The sequence below is a fragment of the Hyperoodon ampullatus genome, assembly GCF_949752795.1.
Source record: "Hyperoodon ampullatus genome assembly, chromosome: 17".
Classification (NCBI taxonomy): Eukaryota; Metazoa; Chordata; class Mammalia; order Artiodactyla; family Ziphiidae; genus Hyperoodon; species Hyperoodon ampullatus.
In genome coordinates this window covers 55,664,667-55,687,159 of record NC_136930.1, presented here as the reverse complement: position 1 = coordinate 55,687,159, position 22,493 = coordinate 55,664,667, and the positions used below count along the sequence as shown (strand labels likewise).

The following is a 22,493-nucleotide window of genomic DNA, read 5'->3' as shown; positions in this document are numbered from 1 at the left end:
CCAATTCACTTTTCGTTCATTTTTTGCCCTGTTGCCTAAATGGTTGTCTATAGTGGACCTTCTGTAACTGGCATTTTGAACTTTTGTGGTAGTCAGTGTGAGGGATATTGCTGTACAGTAGAATGAAAAAGTTTAAAACAGAGTTGGCAAAACTGATGAGTAAGGCTCATTGATGTGATTATATATATCTATATATATATACACACACATACACACACACGTGTATATATGTAGTACATCTGTTCAATTATATTATGACCATTAATGCAGTATCTGCCTCAATAATTTCATTCAGATTAAAAAAAAAGATGATATAAGGATGGTTGAATGCTGGTTCAATCATAGCTTTACAATCTTATTTATCAAGAGTGAAAATATGACTTAAAAATAGCTAAAAAGATAATACATGTTATAATATGTAATGTTTCTATAACTCTTGGTAAGGCATACTTAGATCTGATGCAAAATTCCTGATGGCATTGAAATAGTTCTTTTCTCAGCCTCATGGTATATATACACTGGTACTGTGAGTCTGGAGGAGACTAGTTATGGGTACCATTCCATGTCTTTAGCTGTGACCGTGCAGATAGGCAAGTGCACTTTGTATCTTTTCCAGAAGCAGGCCCCCTCCATGATTACTAATTAAGACGTTTTATCCCCACCCCAGAGTAGGTAAGTATTGTGTTCCTTAAGGTTCAAGGGGAGTCCGAGGTTAACTAATTTTGCCAACAGCACAGTCTGCTGTGAAAATGACTTCTATAATCTTTTATATCATGTTCCTCCTTCTCCTGTTGCTTTATTAAAACCCAGGAGAGGGAGAAAATCTTGCTCAAGATTTACTCATGCTTTTATCAGGTATCTTTCAAGCAGCTTGCGGTGCTGGCATATTAATGTGTTTTAGGTGTGATCCATTAAAATATGTTTACATCATTTAGGAAGGAAAATATTTTTTGTTTTGTTTTGCAGATGTACAGATCAGCTCTCAAAATGTCTTCTGTGTCTTCTGAGCGTCTTCTAAGACAATTGCATTAGCCCTCCTGCTAGTTGACTAATAGAATTAATAATTGTAAAAAAGCACTCTAAAGCCACATGCCTTATGAAGTCAATGCTGGGTATGATTTTACAAGTATGTGATCTATTTTTTCAAGTGAAATTGTTAACTGGAAAAGTTTTTGGCACACAGTACAATGTCATGCAATCTGTTATTTGTCTTAGAGATAATAACTTGAGGGTGGGTCTGGTCTTACGGTATCTAACTTATGAGTTGCTAGGGGAGTTTCTTCCACTTAGAAGTATTGCGAATGTGCTTATATTTACATAATATGTCATTCTGAAAAATTATAGCGATGTAATTCCAGTAAAAAATTATTTTTTCTCTAACTACTTCAAAGTGTACTCAACTAAATTAACCATGATTTTTTTAAAAGCAGCTAAAAAGAACATGCCCCTTCCCCCCAGAACGAAAAAAATAAAACCCAAACGACCTCTCTGATACTTCTTTGAAGTTTTAGCAGTTTAACATTCTTTGCAATGTATATTATTAAGGGCCCTATTCAGTGAGTCATATGGGTTGTAAAGGTCTGTTCTTGGGTGAAAGAATGAACTGAAATTTGAAAGTATGATAATTTAATCAAATCATATTTTCTCTCAGTCACTATAGATGCTGGTTGAGTAGTTTTTAAACTATGACCCATTACTGTTCTTCATGATGATAATAAATCAGCAAGATCCAACTTTTTTGTTCTGGAAAATACATTACTTTTTTTCAATTATTGACATATTTATATCTGTTCATTTCTAAGTTTTTTATCTTAGTTCCCTTGCTGTGTAAGATGTCGCTGTTTTCCTCATCGCCTTTACCTTAATATATGGGCATAAACCATTTTCTTTTCATTTGAATGGAAGGATAATCTTAATGAATTGGATTATTTCATCCTTTTTTCTTCATGAATCCTGCCTTTCATATAGATTTTTATCTTTTCTGCGTAGCCTTATTTATTTCATCTTGGTGCATCACTGTTAGATTTTATTTATATGATGGAGGAAATGTTAAAATCCAATGGAAAAACAAACAAACAGGAAATTCTGGAGGGAAATGCATGAAATGCTGTACCAAATCATCACATTTTTGTATGCAGGAATGACTGATACTCTATAAACTAGTATTTCCTTTTCTATAGGCCAAGTTAAAACTATATTTTTTACTCAAACTCTTATATTTTAGACTGTAACTTATTTCTTTCAAGCTTCCCTTTTATTCTTTCCCTTTTAGTTTTCCCTTTGTTGACTACCAGTAAAATTGCCCTCCAGTCTTCCATGTATTGGTACAAGTTCCCAAGTTCTGGCTGTTCTGACAGAGGAATAGAGGTCTAAAATGTCAACAGCAACAGATAAGACACTAAAATGCAAACATTAGAAGATAAATCAGTTAGCCAGTGTTCCATTTTTTTTTTTAACGATGGTTACCTGACTTAGTTAATTTTAGGAGCTAATGGTAATGACCCCAAGGTGAAGACCATACTGCCTCCCTTGCCCCCATGCCAGGCAGGTTTACATGCCTCGTGACTGTCACCTTCACTGGAAACTCCAAATGGTTTTTCTTTGGGTTGTTGTTCTCGTTCCAAGTGGGAGATTCTATGGATATTTTGATGACTAACATTCTTGGTGTATAAGAAGAGCAGTATACTCTCTTAAGTACAGTTATGCTATTTTTGACATTATTCAAGAAAGTGAATTATTACCTTGTAACTGATTCCTTCTCCTGTATCTAGTGCATTATCTTGGTTCAGTGATTCATATTATACAAATTTTGCTTGACCAGCTTTTCAGAAGCGAAGGTTTACCCATATATCCAAAGCCAGTGTGGTTCCTCAGCACTTGTGGGAAATTATAGATGAGAATGACTAAAACATGCTATTAATTTAGATTTTCTAAGGACATTTTGGATAATCATGGTGTAACTAACTGTGTTAAATTCGCCCTTGTGGTAGCATCAGCTAGTAAAGAAGGTGGATTTTTCCAAGAGACAGTTGGGGTGACGACATACATAGCCCTGGAAGTTTTTCGGCTAGAGGATTAAGGAACACAGGCCATGAAAGTCAGTTCTCCACAAGCCTTTGTTACTGCATTCTTTTATTGACACTGTACAATTTATTTCTTATCTCCTTATACCCTTAGAGTTCCGATTCATTAGACTCCCCACAATGTTCTTATGTGGACCCTAACTTGAAAGGCACAGTTGAGTTAGCATGTGAAGGTGAACCATAGGAAACTGCTAACAGTTTGCCATGTTGAACTACAAAATGGCAATGTCACATGGTTCAATTGAATAGTTTACTTTAGTCAATTTCCAGTGTGCTCCTGATGTTGGGATTGGTACTGTTTCCACCATGCTGTGCCTAGAAACCGTGGCCTTAGGTAGGTTCTCATCATGCCAGATGGAGTCCCAGTAAAACCCAACCTGGCCACTATGATGTGTACCAGGTCCCCCTTCTTTCAGGCAAGTCCCCCAGAGGGGGCTTAAAGTAATTTATCGGTACGGCAGAGATAAAACATTTGTTATCCCCCATTTCTGAAAGTAAAGGGGCAGTTTTCACTTTGTTTATAACATGCTCTTTCTGTCTTTTGACTATGAGGATATTTTGGTTGAAACTATATCGATATCTTGGTTGCACAGTGTGTAACAATATCGAGTTTCACTTTATAGTTGTTTGTATACACATATACGTATCATAAATAAACATGTAATATATATTCTATAAACATAAACAGGTGTATCTATTCTATAAACGTAATGTGTACATATTACACATAGTATATAACAGATAAATATAGAAGCGTTTACCTATCAACTCTTAAGAAAGAAGCTGAGCAAAAAATATAATTGGCAGCCAAGATTAAGTAATAGGAATGATAGAGCTAGTAATAATAATACCTTGGTATTCATAAAACCATTTAAAAATAACAAATGAGCCACCCTTTGTGACAAAAATAATTCTAAATGTAAATCGTTGGCATCAGTCTCAATTTTTTGCTATTTTTAAAAAAAATAGCAGATTTTTTTTCCTAGAGAACATTTTTTATTATGTGCCTTAAAAAAAGCCTTGAATAGAGTAAGTAAAATGTTCTAGATTAGACTACATGCCTGCAAATTTCAACTAACCCTGTATCTTCCTTTTCCTTGTATTTTTACAGATATGGTCCGGAAAAAGAACCCCCCTCTGAGAAACATTGCTAGTGAAGGCGAGGGCCAGACCCTGGAGCCTGTCGGTACAGAAAGCAAGGGATCTGGAAAGAACAAAGAATTTTCTGTAGATCAGATGTCAGAAAATACGGATCAGAGTGATGCTGCAGAACTAAATAATAAGGAGGAACATAGCTTGCATGTCCAAGATCCGTCTTCTAGCAGTAAGAAGGACTTAAAAAGCGCAATCCTGAGTGAGAAGGCTGGCTTCAATTATGAAAGCCCCAGTAAGGGAGGAAACCTTCCCTCCTATCCACATGATGAGGTGACAGAGAGAAATATGTTGGCTTTCTCATCTCCAGCTGCTGGGGGAGTCTGTGAGCCCTTGATGTCTCCTCAAAGAGCAGAGGCAGATGACCCTCAAGATATGGCCTGCACCCCATCAGGGGACTCCTTGGAGACAAAGGAAGATCAGAAGATGTCACCGAAGGCTACGGAGGAAACAGGGCAAGCGCAGAGTGGTCAAGCCAATTGTCAAGGCTCAAGCCCAGTTTCAGTGGCCTCAAAAAACCCACAAGTGCCTTCAGATGGGGGTGTAAGACTGAATAAATCGAAAACCGACTTACTGGTAAATGACAACCCAGACCCGGCACCTCTGTCTCCAGAGCTTCAGGACTTTAAATGCAATATCTGTGGATATGGTTACTATGGCAATGACCCCACAGATCTGATTAAGCACTTCCGAAAGTATCACTTAGGACTGCATAACCGCACCAGGCAGGATGCTGAGCTGGACAGCAAAATCTTGGCCCTTCATAACATGGTGCAGTTCAGCCATTCCAAAGACTTCCAGAAGGTCAACCGTTCCGTGCTTTCTGGTGTGCTGCAGGATATCAATTCCTCAAGGCCTGTTTTACTAAATGGGACCTATGATGTACAGGTTTGTGCTTTGTATTGTGATCTCTTTGTAGAGAAAAAGTTGTTAGTAACGAAATGTGAATTTTTACATGTTTGTTAAAATCAAGCTCCCAATACCAAAGGGGTAGCCTGCTCAATGGAGCAGAAGAGACAGACGCACTCTGTAGCTGTTTCATCCAAATGTGTATTCAGAGTTATCTTTAGCCTCTCATCATGGAAAATAATCCCAACACTTCTATTAGGCTGGGAAAAGTTTTTTTTCATGGAATTAGCTTGGCTTCATATTTCTGGACATATTTCATGGTAATTTGATGTTTTCAGAGTCTTCCAAAAATGGCACTAATCTTTATGGTTCTACATGATAGTAATTCGTGCTTTGTTCTAGTTTTAGATTATAAATCTTTTGCTATAGCCTTTGCTTCAGGGAGGGTCTTTCCTGTGTCTTGGATGAGGGTTTAATTTTACACTCTGCCAAACTGGACCAGAGTTGGGTCACACTGATGGTTACAGAGATGTACTACTGAAAAGGCAACATAATTGCAAATGAAACTTTGGAAATAAAATTTTACATTGATTTAAAAAGAAGTCACTGTGAGTGTAAGTACTAGGGACACCAGAATGACCTTGGTGTGGACCAATAAAGCATTCCTTCCTGCGTTTAAAGAAAATCATAATTTATGAAAGCATTTAGGAGTAATTTAGATTTCTACTTTTATTAAAACTGGCATACCTTTTTGATCTACCCTTTCTGTGTTAGCTTAAGGCATATGTGAGATTAAAAAAAAAAAAAACCCTACCATTTCAAATAGAATGAAATGCAGAACGGACTCTTAAGTAATGTATTCGTTTCATTTTAGCAATTTTAGTATAGTTGAAACTGACAATCAGCTTGAGAAAGTGTATTAGTTTCTGTTACAGTCTGTAGATTTTTATTGTATTATTAGGCCAAGGATTTCAAAACATATTAGGTTTAATATTAACCTTCTTTAGGAATGATTAGAAGAAGTACCTGAGAACTAATGAAATCACATCACACTTATTTGACCTCCTCAATCCCTGAAAATCTCAATCATTTTTATCAACTCAGTAGCTACAGCACATTTGTTCTAGACCTCTCTTTTGACCTAGTGCCAATTAAGAAAGACAGGCAAAGGGGTTATAAATAACAGGTAGTGAATATATTTTGCAATGCTTGTAAGAAGGATCAGAAGAGAAATTTCCAAGTCCTTTACAAACGTCAGAATGGCAATCTTTTCACTTTAAGGGAGATAAAGAAGAACTCTTAAAAAGCCAGTTTCATCTTTGTAAAGCTCTCAAAATTCCATCGTACTTTGTGAATTTCCACAAATAGAATGATTTCTGTGGCGCAGCAAATTAAGCCAACATAGTTATTATGCATGAAAGCTACATGCTTTGAACTGCTGTCTTATTAAAGATCATTTCACTGGCTTGTGTCAGATACACTCTGCTGTCAAACTATGATTGGAAAGCAAATACGTGTTTTAGATAAAAGGGTTAGAAGTGAATAATGTCAGTATGTGAAATGGTGTTTTATAATTAGCGAGGAATATGATGTTAATACCTGGATTTCCGGCCGGGGTTTCAGTTTGTTCACTCTGGGGACAACTTCTGAGGGAAGCTGATCTGGGCTGTCAGGAAGGCTCTAAAACGAAGATTACTAAGGGCCTATAGTTTGGAAGAATTCAGATTTTTAAACACACTTCCATTTCCCCCAAACAGTTATTTGTTAGGTTCCTAGTTATTTATAGTAAAGTTTATGTTTGGGTAGAATGAGCTGGACACTTTTCCTGGGCAGTGATTTTAGAAATAAAACAGATGTGGGAGCTATCTGAGTTTGAACTAATAGAACTAGAAATAAAACAGCTGATCCTAGACTCTGCTGTCTCCTAAATCCTCGCAGCAGTGCCCAGTAAAGAAGACAGAAATGGTAGGAAATCGCACGGAGGGAGATAATCTTGTTAAAATCAATTTTTTTTTCAAAGAGAAATAATATGGCTAAAAATAGAAAACAGCGATCTATGGAAAAAGTGACTGATTCTTTCGAAGAAACAATTGGAGAGAGAAAAGAAGCCTAAAGAGAGTTAACTTTCTTCCGTTTGGGAAAAGCACACTAAATGTACTTTAGGCCAAATGTTAATCTTGAATACTTTACACACACACCAGATGTTGATGCAGAAACATGTCTGAAGATAAATAACTTATTAATATTTTTATGCTGAAATAAATATCAGGCAGCTTTGCTATATGCGTAAATTGAATAAAAGCGCATCTGAAATCCCCCTTTTTCACCCACATATGTTTGTGTTGCTGAAATGCCGTTTGAGAGGTCCTTTCCTTGGCATGTGAGCTGTGTGGAGACTAAAAGCTGTGGGAAGTAAAATGCTGACTGCAGAATTTCTTTAATGCAGTTTTGTCAGAAATTGATAGCAAGTTAATGGCTTGTGTGTATTCTGATAAAGATGTTGGTAAATACGAGAATTAAAGACAAATAATCATTCCATTCCAGGAATTATTGATATCAATCTGTAATTTAAGCTAGTTGAAGTAATAGATGAGTGATTCATTAATCTTTTTCAATTAGACTTTTTTTTTTAACATTCAGGACAGTTGGTGGTTAATGATAGATTTATGACATTTTAGGCCAAGAAAAAAGGAACAGAAGCCAGAAGTAGAGGACTTAAGAACTCTGTGGCTTTGATCTATATTTTGGTTTGGCATGGATGGTTTTAAATAATTCAAACTGACTTGAGTGCAAACATGAGATATACGGTTGGGGAAAAAGAAATAATTTAAACAAATTTTAAGATTTCTAGTTTCAAGTTCAGATTATTTGACATATATTGAAGTTAATAATTGAAGTTTTGACATGCTTTTACTGATGGTATCCACTCTGTGTAAGTTTTATTACACATCATGAAGTCAAAGAATTACAAATTTGTAAAAATAGTGTCAAACAACGTTTCTTTGTACTTCATAATTGACAAAGCCCCGGCCAGATAATGGAGGTCGTTTTAAAGGGCCATCATAAAATCTGGACAGTCATTTCTGAGTCTGTTGAATTCAGATCCCTCACACACCATGAGGTAGCATACCCAGGCCTGAAATCAGAAGAGATATAGACCTTTACCAAGAAAAAAATAAGGAAAAATATAATGGCTAGCTTAGGACTCATGGACTTGACCCAGATGTTAGTTTCTCAATTTTTAAATTTCCACTGCGTGTTTTATCAATGATTGTGCTTAAATTTTTAAAACTAATGGATGTGGCATGGTGGCTAAGCCCTTCATGCAATTTTTACTACCTGTATTCAGCCCTTGAGGCTCACGTATAGACCGATAATAGGACAAGAGATTGAGTTCTTCAGAAAGTAATTACAGCCTCTTTCTTTCTAATCTGCTTTATTATGCTTATATTTAAACCATCGCTGAATGGAGGCCTGCATTGTTAAACGGGGACTTTGCTGTTTCATTAGGGCTTAATGTGTGGTGCATTAGGGTGTTTGCATCATCTTTATGGGGGAGCTCTTAGCCCTCAGATCAAGTATAAAAGTCGGAGTCTTGTCAAGTTGCACTTCCCACGGGAAAGTGTTTAAGTTAGCCCAAGTTTATAAATGCTCACAATGTATATGGTGCCTTTTCATATAAGGAAACCTTTCCTGTTGTTCTGCATTATTCAGGCCTCTAAGAAGGGAGCTACAGGATGCCGGCTATTAAATTCATTTTGCCCCTGAATGAAATTTTAAGGTTAACAGAAGAGTCTCAGTGATTGTCTTGTGTTTGAGTTAGGAGCACTGCGTTTCTGTTTTATAAATATTTTTTATCAGAGTTGCACAATATGTCATGTTAGAAGCAGGAAGAACAGATTTTTGAGCTAGGAAGTCATCTTTTGTGTTTGTATGTTCAACATATTTAACTCCATGAGCTTTATAGATTCTTCACATGTGCCTGTACATTCATTTGAACAGGGGGTTACAGTTTGGTCTGGAAAAAAAGAAAAATCCAGAGAACATTCATCTCATTTTGGTCTATTTTGAATTTTCTTGAATTTTAACCTCCAGATATTGATTTTTTGCCTTGCCGTTTCCTTTGATCCTGGAGCAGGAGGGAAGCTGTAGATCTTAGCAGGTTCTGTGGCTTTGTTCTTCTGAGTTGAGGACAATTGCACTTCAGAAACGCTGGTGAATGAGACTTGAATCACTTCAGACTCTCAAGAGTATGGAATGTTTGGCATATGAACCCATACTTATTTTCAGGACCGTGTCTCTTTAACAAGTAATAAAGTGTGCAAAATAAAACATATGCTCACCCTAAGGCCATAAAAGCAAAGCAATGTTCTGGCATTTACCAGGTTATTTTCATCATGAAGATAGCTGAGCTTTATAATGTAGCCACCCGGATGGAATAGTTTGACCATCTTCATTAATCCTTTTACCTGCATGATGGTTAAATCTCCATCTGGCTTTGTTACAAGAGGGTCAGTATGATAAATGTCAGTCCCTCTTTGATTTTCAGTCTATTTGCCATTGTTTAGAGAGCATGTATCACTTTCTTGAATATCCGTATTTCTCTCTAAGCAGAATGTTTAGAAGAAGGAATCATGGTTATCAGTGCATTCAATCGAATTTAGCATTATTCAACTCAATAAAAATTTTATCTCCAAATGGCATGTTCTGCTAACCATATCAAGTCAGCAGATTATTCAGTGCTTTTTGTTTCTCAGGTCATTGTAATTATAGCATATGTACAGCTGTTGGAAACACAGATACATAAGTACTATGCTAACTCCAGGAAAAAGAGCAGTTCTCTTTCATTTTCTGATTTCCTTCCTGGAGTCTGTGTCTGAAAATCGTTAGATCATAGACCTCTTGAATTCTTCATCATATGATTCTAAAGTTTAAAGTCAATGTTATGCATGTTCAGAATATCAGAGAAGACCGTGTTTAATTTTAATTGGAAATCAAATAGAAAATTTATTTTTCTGTATTACTTTAAATATGATCTATCCTTCTTTTATTTTTTAGCTTCCATAATCAAAATTACACATATGTCCTCTTTTTTCCCCCAATTTTGGATTCAGTCCTAATAAGAGCTAGCATTTATTAAGGGTTTCTTATGTGTATATGTAGATCTAAGCTCTTTACGTGTGTTAATTAACTCATCTTCATAAAAACCTTTGAAGTTGACACTACTATTATGTCCATATTAAAAAATGAGGAAACAGACATGGAGGGATGAAAGTAACCTGCCCAAGCTCACAGAGTTGAAGTGGGGTAAATGGGGTGTAAACCAGGGTAGATAGGCTACAGAAAGTTGTCTTCACAACCACTATGATATATGGCCTTCCCAATTGTAAGACTGAGTTTACTGCAACTAGAAAAGCAATGGAAGACCGACCAGCCGCATGTAAGGGAGGTGATATAAGACTGGTACACCAGGGCTGTTTGATGCATACTCTGTGAATTGCATTGAATTTGGGGACTTCAGTGATTCCTTTGAGATGATCTCTTATCCAAACCCTGGAGTGTAATGCTGCCTTATTTGAACTTACTAGCTTATAATTGAAATCATTGAAAAGAGAATTAATTTTGCTGATTTGTCTTTTCCTAATTACTGTGATTCATTTTCACTGGTACTTTGGCTGCAGAAACTAGTTCTGATAGAGTGCATAAGGGCCAAATTTTGATTTTATCAATTAAGGATGAAATGTTTTATCCCCACATTAAGGGACACTTCATCCATGTATTTGATTTACTTCATAGTCCCCTTGTTTGAAGGACTTCGTTTTAGGATTTTATGATTCAGTAGATGGTCTGAGCATTGTATTCCCCTCTTTTGATTACTAGGCACAATTTAGGTTGGTTTTTCTATGAATATTCAGTGTTAAGGAGATGCACCCAGCTTCCATTTATGTTCTCCAAGGCTGGGTAGTTAAGGTTTTATTCTTTGCCTTTGAGTAAGTAATGGAATGGGTGTGGAGGCAGAGGAACTCAGAATAATTTTAGATTGTCTAACTTGAGTGTACTCATTCCCCAGCCATGCTCAGAGCTGCGTGAGGTCCCCAGACGCTGAAAGTGAAGAAACTGGGGGCTACCATGAGGGGCTTGAGAATGCAAAGAGAGTCTAATTGTCCAGCAATTCTCCTTTAATATTTAGATGACCTGTTGATGTAAGATAAAGAACACCTGCGTTCTTTCATGAGTCCGGTAACTTATTGGGAATCTTAATAATAAACAATGGTTTGTTCTAAGACCTGTTTTTCCAGCTGATGGGCAGGTAGCTCCACCTCGGTATTCCAACTGGCATCTCAAAGTCGACTTGTGTCGAGAAGTCAAGAAGTAAAGTTGTTAGTTCCTTCCCAACTTTACAAGAAGTAAAGTTGTTAGTTCCTTCCCTACAACAACTTTGTGTTCCTCTCCTTTTTTTCTAGACTCCCATTTTCAAGTCCGTCAGGCTGGAAATGTCAGTTCTCCTGGATGTCTTTCTGATTTGTATCTCTCTCCAAACAATGGAGTGATTTGTCCTGTCTTTCCTTCTTTATCCTTTCCCCGGCAGCACCCTTTTTTGTTTTTTTAATTTATTTTATTTTATTATTTATTTTTGGCTGCCTTGGGTCTTTGTTGCTGTGTGTGGGCTTTCTCTAGTCGCGGCGAGCTCGTTGCGGCACGTGGACTTCTCATTGCGGTGGCTTCTCTCGTTGTGGAGCATGGGCTCTAGGCGCATGGGCTTCAGTAGTTGTGGCACGTGGGTTCAGTTGTTGTGGCTCGTGGGCTCTAGAGCACAGGCTCAGTAGTTGTGGTGCACGGGCTTAGTTGCTCCGTGGCATGTGGGATCTTCCCGGACCAGGGCTCGAACCCATGTCCCCTACATTGGCAGGTGGATTCTTAACCACTGCGCCACCAGGGAGGTCCCCCCACCCCGCACCACCCTTAATGTTTACTTAGTAAATTCTTAGTGGCTTCTTTGCTTATTTACTTTCTCTTTCTGTTCCCTTCTGTTCTTTCTCTTCTCATCTGCTCTTCCTTCCTTCCTCCCCCTTCTTGCCTTCCTTTGGTTTCTGTTTCTTTCTGTTCTTTTTCCTCCCTCCTTCCTCTTTATCCTTCCTTTCCTCCATCTCTTCTCTTACCCCTCCTCCTTCCCTCCCTTCCTTCCTTTCTTTAATTTTTAAAAATTCCACTTAGAGATCTGTCTTCCTGTGTTTTGTAGGAAGCATAGGTCTACTTTCTATAAAAAAATAGTAGATCGTTTTAATTATACTTGTATAAGTCAATGTAGACTCTCTATGAAGACATCACTTTTCCAAATTCTCTCTCACCCCCAAACTTCCTCCACACTTCCTGAAAGCAACTTGCACCGTTTCATCCTCATTTATGCTTTACTCGTTTTGTTTCCTGCACCTGAAAAACCTTTCTGAGATCACTGCCTTTGAGGCTCATCCCAAATGCCAACTCATCTGTCCACAGCTCAGTTGTCACCTCCTTCCGGAAGTCTTTGTGGACCAGTCAGTGTAGGTTAGGTGCTTTTCCTCTATGTGGTCATGGAACTTGGTACAGCTTTCAGCAGAAGCACGTATTCCACTGTTGTCATCTCTTTACCTGGGAACTTTATGCGCTAAAATGCAGACACGTTGGGGGTTTAGGACTTTGTCATTTCCTTGTGTCTCCCAGTGCTTGGCACATACGTAGGCATGCCACAAATCACCCTTCCCTGGAGGAAGGATGTTCCACAGTGATTCAACTCTGTTTTCTCATTAAGACCCTCTTTAGAACAAACATGCAATTATTATTTATCTCCATTATGAGCCAGCGGCAATGGCAGATCAGCTGGAGGAGAGGAATGCTGTGGATAATGTACTCAGTCTTATCATCCACTTGCACTGCATTTTCAGTTTTCTTTTGCATATTTTCCCCTAAAAGATTACCTTCTAAATTAGTGAGACTGATTTTAAGGTTTACCCGTTTTCTATCTGTCCAAATACCAAATAACCATAGAAAATTAGATTGATATTATGCTGAGTAAAATAAGAAAACCAGTTTGGGATAGACTGTTTATTATTGTAATACAAAACATTTATTATAAAAATGTAGATAATTAAGGATAAGCAGTATTTTACCCTTATATTTGCACCTCTACCAATTTAGGTTTTGCCCTCACCCCCCAAAAAATTAGTTGGCTCTTATAAATCCAATGACAAAGATGTATATGGGATTTATACCAGTGACACAAAGAATAGGCTATGATAGCATGTGACTGAGCTGACTGCCGTTTAATTAGATTTGTTATTGAACTTTTTAAATACTTAATTTCCGTCAAAGATACATTGTTGAGGCACACTCTATATTCTGCAATGTGTTTTAAAGAACTGTACAACACGGAAACATTCCCTATGTAGATTAGCACATTGATTCTGAATTTAGTTATTTTCAGCCAAGATTGGCCCTGACAGATTTCTCCACGTTATTTGTGACTTCAGTATTTGAACAGTGATTTTTAACAACTTAGTTTTTTACAGTTGTGGTTTTACTTTTTTTGACCATCAGCCCGTAACCTCAAGTCCTTTTAAATTAGTACCCTCCTAATTGTCTCTGTTGCTATCAATTACAGTCCTTGAATATGAACCACATCTGAGGAAGAGTTTGTGTTTAGTTCAAACAACTCTTTTTGTTCCATTGAAAATAAGTACATTTGCTAAAGTGTCATTTTAAGAGTTCTGAGGCTTTAAAAGATCTTTCCCTTTGACATATTCTTTTACATACTATTCTTACTAGTTTTTGTTCCATATTATTAGGAGGAAAGTGCTAAATTGAGGTTAAAGACCTTGAAAAAAAGCCAACCTTTTATATTTTTTACTTCTATAGTGAAACATTTTTGTGAAAAGCCATATGTAGATAAATTATAAATGAAAGGCATGGAACAAACTACATGGAAGGAAGAGTTTTTAGAACTGAGGTTAAAATAGAATAAAAAGACATCATAGTCCTCAATCAGTGAAAAACAACTTAAAATTTGTTGTTTTTCATGCCTTAACAGGTATCTTGAGTGTTCCTGTATAGCTCTAATTCACAAGTGAATGACCTCATAGTCATTTGTTTTTGGGTTGAAAGATGCAATTTGTCTTGTTTTTTGAAGAAGCCCATATGTCAGGTTGAGTCAATGATAATAGGGCCGTGAATTAGTATAGCTCCCTTAGCCCAAATAAGTGGGAGATTTCACATCTCCAATAACTAGTTCATTCATTCAACCAAAGTGTGTCGAGCTCCTGCTTACTTCCAAAGATGAATGTAATACCATTCCTTCAGTCCAAGGAGGAATGTAAATGGAATGTAAGCATTAGCTTAGTAACAACAGAATTTAACTTTTACATTTACAGCTAAGAATACTAAGGGTGACAAGTATTTGAGTTTGACTTTACCACTTCCCCTTCTGTTTAGTCTTTTCATTTCATTGGTGGGAGAAATTCAGAGATAGTTCATTTCATTAAATAATAGTCCCATTCATGTGAATAGTACTGTAGAGTGTGCTGTCTGATATGGTATTCACCAGCTACATGGGGCTATTTAAATTTCAATTCATTAAAACTAAATTTATGAAAAATTCATTAAAACAACAAATTAAATTTTAAAAAATCAGTTCTTCCGTTACACTAGCTCTGTTTCAAGTGTTCAGTAGCACTTAGCTAGTGGCTGCCGTATTGGACAGGGTAGAGACTACAGAACATTTCCATCAACTCAGAGTTCTGTTGGACAGCAGTGATGTAGACTTTTGCAAATCACTTTTTGGATGGATTCTCTCACTTTATCCTCACGAGAATCCTATAAAATGGCAAAGTGTACAATATTATTTATAGCCACAAAGATGATGAAACTGAGATGCCAGAAGGTTAAATAGTGTGTCTTTCTACAGGATTTAACTTGAGAACTTCCCTTGAGAGCAAACAAATGCAAGTAAAGTTACATACAAATAAATAAAGGATTTTACCTACAATTTTTTTTTTTTTTTTTTTTTTTTTTTGCGGTACACGGGCCTCTCACTGTTGTGGCCTCTCCCGTTGCGGAGCACAGGCTCCGGACGCGCAGGCTCAGCGGCCATGGCTCACGGGCCCAGCCACTCCGCGGCATGTGGGATCTTCCTGGACCGGGGCACGAACCCGTGTCCCCTGCATCGGCAGGCGGACTCTCAACCACTGCGCCACCAGGGAAGCCCACCTACAAATTTTGATCTTAAAATATAAGTAATTTAAAAGCAGAGTTGTGGTCTAGCTTTTCACTGTTATATCCTGATGTCTGTCACAGAGATTGGCACAAGCTAAATACCCAGTAGCTACTAAGTAGATGAATGAATAGGTGTAATTTTTAGTCCAAACAGAATTTGCAGTTTGATGGGAATTTTTAAATGTGGATATCTGTATCAAAGGCACTACTGGATTATGGGTTATCATTAAAGTCCTGGTTTGCAAAAGAAGAAAGACTGAAGTTATACTCTTTGTTCTGCTGTGATCTCTTTTTAGTATAGCCATAGCTAGGGAATAAGTTTTTCTATTCCTTGCTGGGTTCAACCGTTTGGAAAGTTTGAAATAATTCTCTGAATGTGTAGGTGCTGTTTCCCGGCAAGAAGATTAAATAAACTGTTGCTGCAAAACATTGATTTTGCATTAACTGTTCTTGCTGTGTATTTGGGTTTAACCTAGAAAAGAATTGTTTTAAGTCAGCATTTGTGGGTCATGAACATGAAATGGGTATGGTTTAGTCTTAGGTATGGTGTCCTAAAATAATAAATTATATTTTATTTCAGAATTCAGTTAAATGATATATTGTACAACAGTCATATTTCACCATGACTTAAGGTACATCTCTCATAGAGATAGTGTAGAAATGGCCACAAATGTAACCTTAAAACCTTATTTTGGAAAGAGAAAAGGAATAGAACACTGAGTAATTATGTTTTCCAAAGTTGGCTTTTATAATATGTATGATGTGTAATTCTAATATTATATTAGCTTTTAATAATGTTTAATACTAATATGATTAACTGCTATTTACCAGGAAGGCAAATAGATAATCTGTACAAGTGTCAGTATTTTTGTTCTTGCTATTAAGTTAGATCCTTGTGTTATTTGGTTGCTTGGTTGGTTTTTGAAAGGGCAGTGGGTAGTCTGAAGGCACTTTTCAGCATAAAGTATATAACCATTAAAAGCATCCTAAACAATGGAGTTGGCTAAAGACACAACCTTTAGACACATAGACACTGCCAACTTTAAAGATTTAATGCAGTTTTCATAGTGGCTTAGTTAATCCCAGACCAAAGTGATTTATTGGCGGGTTTTGGTATGAAATGTTCTTTTCACCTGACACTAGTCTTTCTTAGCGTGGATTTTCTGACTCTTCAAGTTGATGTCAAATACTGGAAGGGATGTTGTGATGCTTCATAATAATTTAAATTCCCTTCAAATTCATAAGTTTAGGGCTTTCTTAAGACTGTATGTGCTCTTTGCTCGGCCCTCACGGTGTGGACATGGAACCTGAGGCTTGAAGATTGCAAAATCAAAGAAATAGTGATGATGTGTCATGGTTTCTCAGGAATCCCTGTTCTACAAGCAGAAGTTAAAAACATTTTCTATTAAGGAAGAAACTCAGCAACTCTGAAGCAACGTGGTAGCTCAGAGAAGCAAATTTCCAGTTCTAGAGTTTGTACACTAGCTTTCTTTGCTCACATTAGAGAAGGTTGGGATAGTTCTGAATTTGCTCCTTTTGATTCAAGTTGAAGTTCCTGAACCAAGTACCTGAGTAGGTGGCATCCCATTGAAAGGTTCATTTTGTTTTTGAAAGCAAGGTTCTTCTCACCTCTAGCGAATTGGGAAATGGATGAATTTTGCAATATTATGCATTACATTTCAGTGCACATTTTATTTGCTTTGGTCACTAAAGTGTTAGGTTAGAATGGTGTTAGACTTATCTTGTGTCCTCTGGCTTTGACATCCTTTACACCAGTGATTAATGGTCAGGTTGCTGCCTGGGAGGGTGCCCCCATTCTTGTCCTTCTGCTTTAGATAATGCTCTGCTGTCAACAGACTGCAATCTGGGTGTTTGCCATGGTGAATATAGACACTGTTTAAAGTGGAATGTCATCCTTCGATGAACGGCTGTGGGAGAACTTCATAATTTATTAATCTTAATGTACAGTGAATGAGCTGTTGATGTGTTCATGCACATTTCCTCCAACTGTAATATTGGAAGTAAGTTTAAAGGTGGCCCCCAGTGAGGAAGCTGTTGGCCAGAGAGGTTAAGTCATTTGATCCAGGTCACACCTCTCTTTAAGTGACAGAAGGGACTTCCATCTTAGTCCTGTATAGTAGAGAACAACTGTGTCTCCCGGTACGCTAAAGGAATATTATTTGCATATTAAGTAGAATCTTTTAAATGATTTTGAGATGCTTGAGACTTTTCTCATGGAGTGATTTGGATGTGAGCAGTGATCACACATGTCATTTTTGAGCAGCTGTGGAAGAAGGAAGAACACGATTATGCCACGTGCTTAATCTATTACATCTGGTTGCTGGAAAAATTCAAAAATTCCCTGATTGTTGAAAGAGGAAATTTCTCCCCCTTTGGAGCATTTCTGTCAAAAACTCTTTTAAACAGTGAATTTTGGCTGCTGGGTGGTGGCACTTAGTTATTCTGCCTGATGTGCTGCACCCAGAGAAGAGTTTTAGATAAAATGCCCTTTGAAGACCTTGATTGCCCTAACACTATACACAATTTTATAATTTTGGATAGAAAACAGAGCTGTGGTGATTTTTAGGGTGAAATTATTTTATTTTGGCCCTTGACTGTCCCCATGACCTGCTCATGGGAGGGGCTGAGTCTTTTCTATGAGACAGAGCCTTAATCAGATAAAGCCCTGGAAGGTTTTCTTTATTTCATTTGTCCTAGATTGGGAAACATTTTAAACTCCTTACATCGATCCTCCTTCACCAAAATTTCAAGCCCACCGATGATTTCATTTTACTTTCAGTCTAACTGTGCATGCTCGGGCTTTAACCGTAAACCATTTTGTGTGGTTGTTGTTTTTTTTTTAAAAGTATATATTATTAAATCTTTTGCATTAGTTATAGTACTTTTATAACTTACCTTCATCAGATGCTTTGGCCAAAAATGTTTTGCATAATGAGCCTCTCATAGAGTTGCTATTGAGTAATGAAGAGTGAATTTCTTTGGCTCTGATTATTCAAGTGATTTCATAATAAGCAGAAGTACTATTGTATTTTTGGATGTGGGATACTTGGCAGTGTCACCTCCTCCCTCCCACAAAAAGCACTGAATTAATGATACCTTTAAAGTAACATCCATTTCTTCCATGCCAGGTTACTTCAGGTGGAACGTTCATTGGCATTGGACGGAAAACACCAGATTGCCAAGGAAACACCAAGTACTTCCGCTGTAAATTCTGCAATTTCACTTACATGGGCAACTCATCAACGGAACTAGAACAACATTTTCTTCAGACTCACCCGAACAAAATAAAAGCTTCTCTCCCCTCCTCTGAGGGTGCAAAACCTTCGGAGAAGAACTCTAACAAATCCATCCCTGCACTTCGGTCCAGTGATTCCGGAGACTTGGGAAAGTGGCAGGACAAGATCACAGTCAAGGCAGGAGATGACACGCCTGTTGGTTACTCGGTGCCCATCAAACCCCTTGATTCAAGACAAAATGGTACAGAGGCCACCAGTTACTACTGGTGTAAATTTTGTAGTTTCAGCTGCGAGTCATCAAGCTCACTTAAGCTGCTAGAACACTATGGCAAGCAGCATGGAGGAGCACAGTCAGGTGGCCTTAACCCAGAATTAAATGACAAGCTGTCCAGGGGCTCTGTCATTAATCAGAATGATCTAGCCAAAAGTGCAGAAGGGGAGCCAATGACCAAGGCAGACAAGGGCTCTAGTGGGGCAAAGAAGAAGGACTTCTCCAGCAAGGGAGCAGAGGATAATATGGTCACGAGCTACAATTGTCAGTTCTGCGACTTCAGATATTCCAAAAGCCATGGCCCCGACGTTATTGTAGTGGGGCCGCTTCTCCGTCATTATCAACAGCTCCATAACATTCATAAGTGTACCATTAAACACTGTCCATTCTGTCCCAGAGGCCTTTGCAGCCCAGAAAAGCACCTTGGAGAAATTACTTATCCATTTGCTTGTAGAAAAAGTAATTGCTCCCACTGTGCGCTCTTGCTTTTGCACTTGTCTCCGGGGGCGGCCGGAAGCTCAAGAGTCAAACACCAGTGCCACCAGTGCTCCTTCTCCACCCCTGACGTGGACGTGCTCCTCTTTCATTACGAGAGCGTGCATGAGTCCCAAGCATCGGACGTCAAACAAGAAGGCAGTCACCTGCAAGGATCAGATGGGCAGCCGGCTGTCAAAGAAAGCAAAGAACACTCATGTACCAAATGTGATTTCATTACCCAGGTGGAAGAAGAGATTTCCCGACACTACAGGTAAGCCGTACGGGGGGAAAAAATAGTGAGAAAATGATAGAAAGTATCCAGAGGGCTGACCCAAGAATTGTTGGGAATGATTGTGGTGACCTTGGGCAGTTATAGAACAAGACCATGTTCTGTAAGATCATAGACTGCAGATTCTATATTGGTAGATGTGATAACCACAGATTTTAATTTGGTCACTTGTTTCAAACTGTTTACTCTTATGTTTCATACCTGTTTTATACCATCTACTGAATATATTTTAAAATTCTCAATGATGCTGATATTGTTGATGGTTTTACCGCAATTCATTTATTTGTCCTTGCTAAGTATTACCCCATATCCCATGATTTTTGATGGAGCGGCTTCCAAATGAAAGATGCCACTATAATATGTGCTATTCTCTATTCCAACTGGGAAGCAATCCGCTTGAGAACATGTTGCTCGTTTTTCTTTTAAAATGAAATTGGACATTCTTCTAGTTTTAAAAAATTAAGCAATATCCTTGTTTTGTTGTACAGACAGTAATGTGAAGCAGAGAACTCTGTAATGTGTGTGACTTTGGGTTTCTGTACACTCTGAGTGAGTAAAGCTGCTTACGTTGTTTCAGATTCGTTAGTAGATGTAAGGTGTGTTAGTGTTTTCCTTCTACCTTCATCTTATCCTTGTTATAGACATTAACTTTCCCAATTAATCTTTCATACTTTCTAGAGATGAGTTTGGAATACATATCTTTATTTCATTTATATATTCATTTCTTAACTAATTAACTCCAAAAATACACATAGTGCCAGGCATTGATTATAAAACAGGAGAAAAGAACATAAACATGATGCCCTTATGGAACTTATGATTTAGCAAAATCCTGGTAGCATAGTGCATTCAGATATTACTTCCAGAGTATTGGGTATTCTTGTTATCATGCCTCTAAGCATCAAAGTCAAGAGCTTTATTTACTATTTTTAAGGGCTCTTCCATTTGCAGACTCAATATCCTAGTTTAAAAATCTGTTTATTTAAATTTTCACATCCCGAGATTTTAAATAGTTCCTCCCATTATTTTAAAAAGTTGTGTGTTAGTACCAGTGTGTGTCTGTTTTCTCAGTCACCAGTAACGAAGCAGTTTATGTCCAACAATAGGCTAACAACGTGACATGTTAATTTGAAGGGCATCCTAATGTTCACAGTGGATCTAAACGTTCAGAAAACACTTCCTTGAGATTTACACTGTTTAATTTATAAGGTCAGCCCTGGGAAAGACACAGTCCTGCGATCAAATATGTGTTCACACTTGCAGTGTGTGTTTCTGGCTCTTTTGATGTTAGCTGCATGCTTATTTATTTCTGGGACAAGCAGACATTAGCTTTCTTCTGAGCCTTGTTAGTGTGTATACTGTGCCATGTGCATTTCTTAAGCGATGTAGAAATTAGATAACCCATTCTTTTTTTGAAGGAGGAGGCTTTTTTTAATCATGAAGAAATTAGCCAACACACACACACACTGATGCATGTAGATACCAGATCCCTTGGATGAGTGGCTTTTTTTGAGGAAGCTGAGGCTATTGGTTGAAAACTTGGCTGGAAAAATGGAGATTCCATATGTTTTGTTTAAACAAACACAAAAAATCTAAGAAATAAATATGAATAAAAATATTACTGAATAATCTCAGAGTTTAATTAATATTCAGTAATGAAAGTAAGCTCCAGAGGGAAGAGACTAGTTCTATTTTGTTCATTGCTGTATCTGCACAATTTAGCGTAGTAGTGCCAGGATGGGTAATAGGTGCTCAATGAGTACATTTAAATAAATGAGATCCCTGTGAGATTTTGACCTCACAGTAGTCATGAATAAGTCGAAATCTCCATGGTGGGTTTTAGTTTAATCTTTGACTATTGTATGGCCTTGGAACCCTTCTGAGGACACACAAAATGAAAGTACATTTTGAACTTAAGTCAACCTTCTCAGTATTTTATTAGATTAAAAATAATTAGCAGCACTTGTCTCTAGGTCATTATAATCCTCTTGCACTTATTCTTAAAACCTGATGTAGTTTGTGTGATCCTAGGTCCTTTAAGGTGCTCTGCTTGATTTCTTTTAGAAATATTTGAAATTTGGAGACTTACTGTTTCAGGAGCCACAGCTTGGTAAGAAGTATAAAGAAACTCTACTGAAAGTTGAACAGTGGAGGCTCCAGGGATGTGAAAACAGATAGTCACATGAATGTTGAAAACTTAATCTGCTCTCAAAGCACTTCCCCCAAATGCTACATTTTGAAGGTAGTGTAGGAGGAGAGAAGTTTACCACATCACAATACTATCTTTCTAGTTAAATTTATATTTATTCATATTATTCATGTTGGGAAACTTTTACCACAATTCTGTTATTACTGGGGAATATTCTAGGCTTTTGAGTACTTTATGTACAACTTATAGTGTACTAAAAAAGATAGCACAAACGGAGAACTGTACAATGTGTGAAATCGTGTAGCTATAAAATAACTACAGCTAAGAAGCAAGAGAGTTGATTTAAAGCTATCAGAGAAAAACCTCAGTGTGGATTTCATTCCATGGACATTTTCTTAAAGAACCAGTTTAACCTGAGTTGAACTGCCAACATTATCCACTTAGTAAGTGAAACTTGGCCAGTTCTCCTTTCTTTATTTTTCATATTTACTTATGATACCCTATAGTTCACGTCATGACAGAATTGTTATATTCCACTCATGTTTGTTTCTCACACTCCATTTCTTTTATTATAATTTAATTAACCAGTGTACCCATTCTCTAATTGACTACCATTCTCCTAATCAACATTTTCAGTGTTATAACTTTGTGTTTCTGGAGTGTGGGAGGAATATCTCCTTACAAAGCAACTATACCAGATAAAACATAATTTCTTAGTGAC

At 37.4% G+C, this 22,493-nt stretch overlaps 1 protein-coding gene across 1 annotated transcript in view; it reads left to right on the top strand.

Moving 5' to 3' along the window:
* Positions 1 to 1,089: 1,089 nt before the first annotated feature.
* TRPS1 (transcriptional repressor GATA binding 1) overlaps positions 1,090 to 22,493 on the top strand; it is a gene marked incomplete at both ends in the record, with an annotated part of 214,560 nt that continues 193,156 nt past the window's right edge. Inside the window, 3 exons of the mRNA XM_079722587.1 lie at positions 1,090 to 1,126; positions 4,195 to 5,123; positions 18,479 to 19,605. Coding sequence (XP_079578713.1) covers positions 1,090 to 1,126; positions 4,195 to 5,123; positions 18,479 to 19,605 — 2,093 coding nt within the window. The remainder of the gene's footprint in view (positions 1,127 to 4,194; positions 5,124 to 18,478; positions 19,606 to 22,493) is intronic.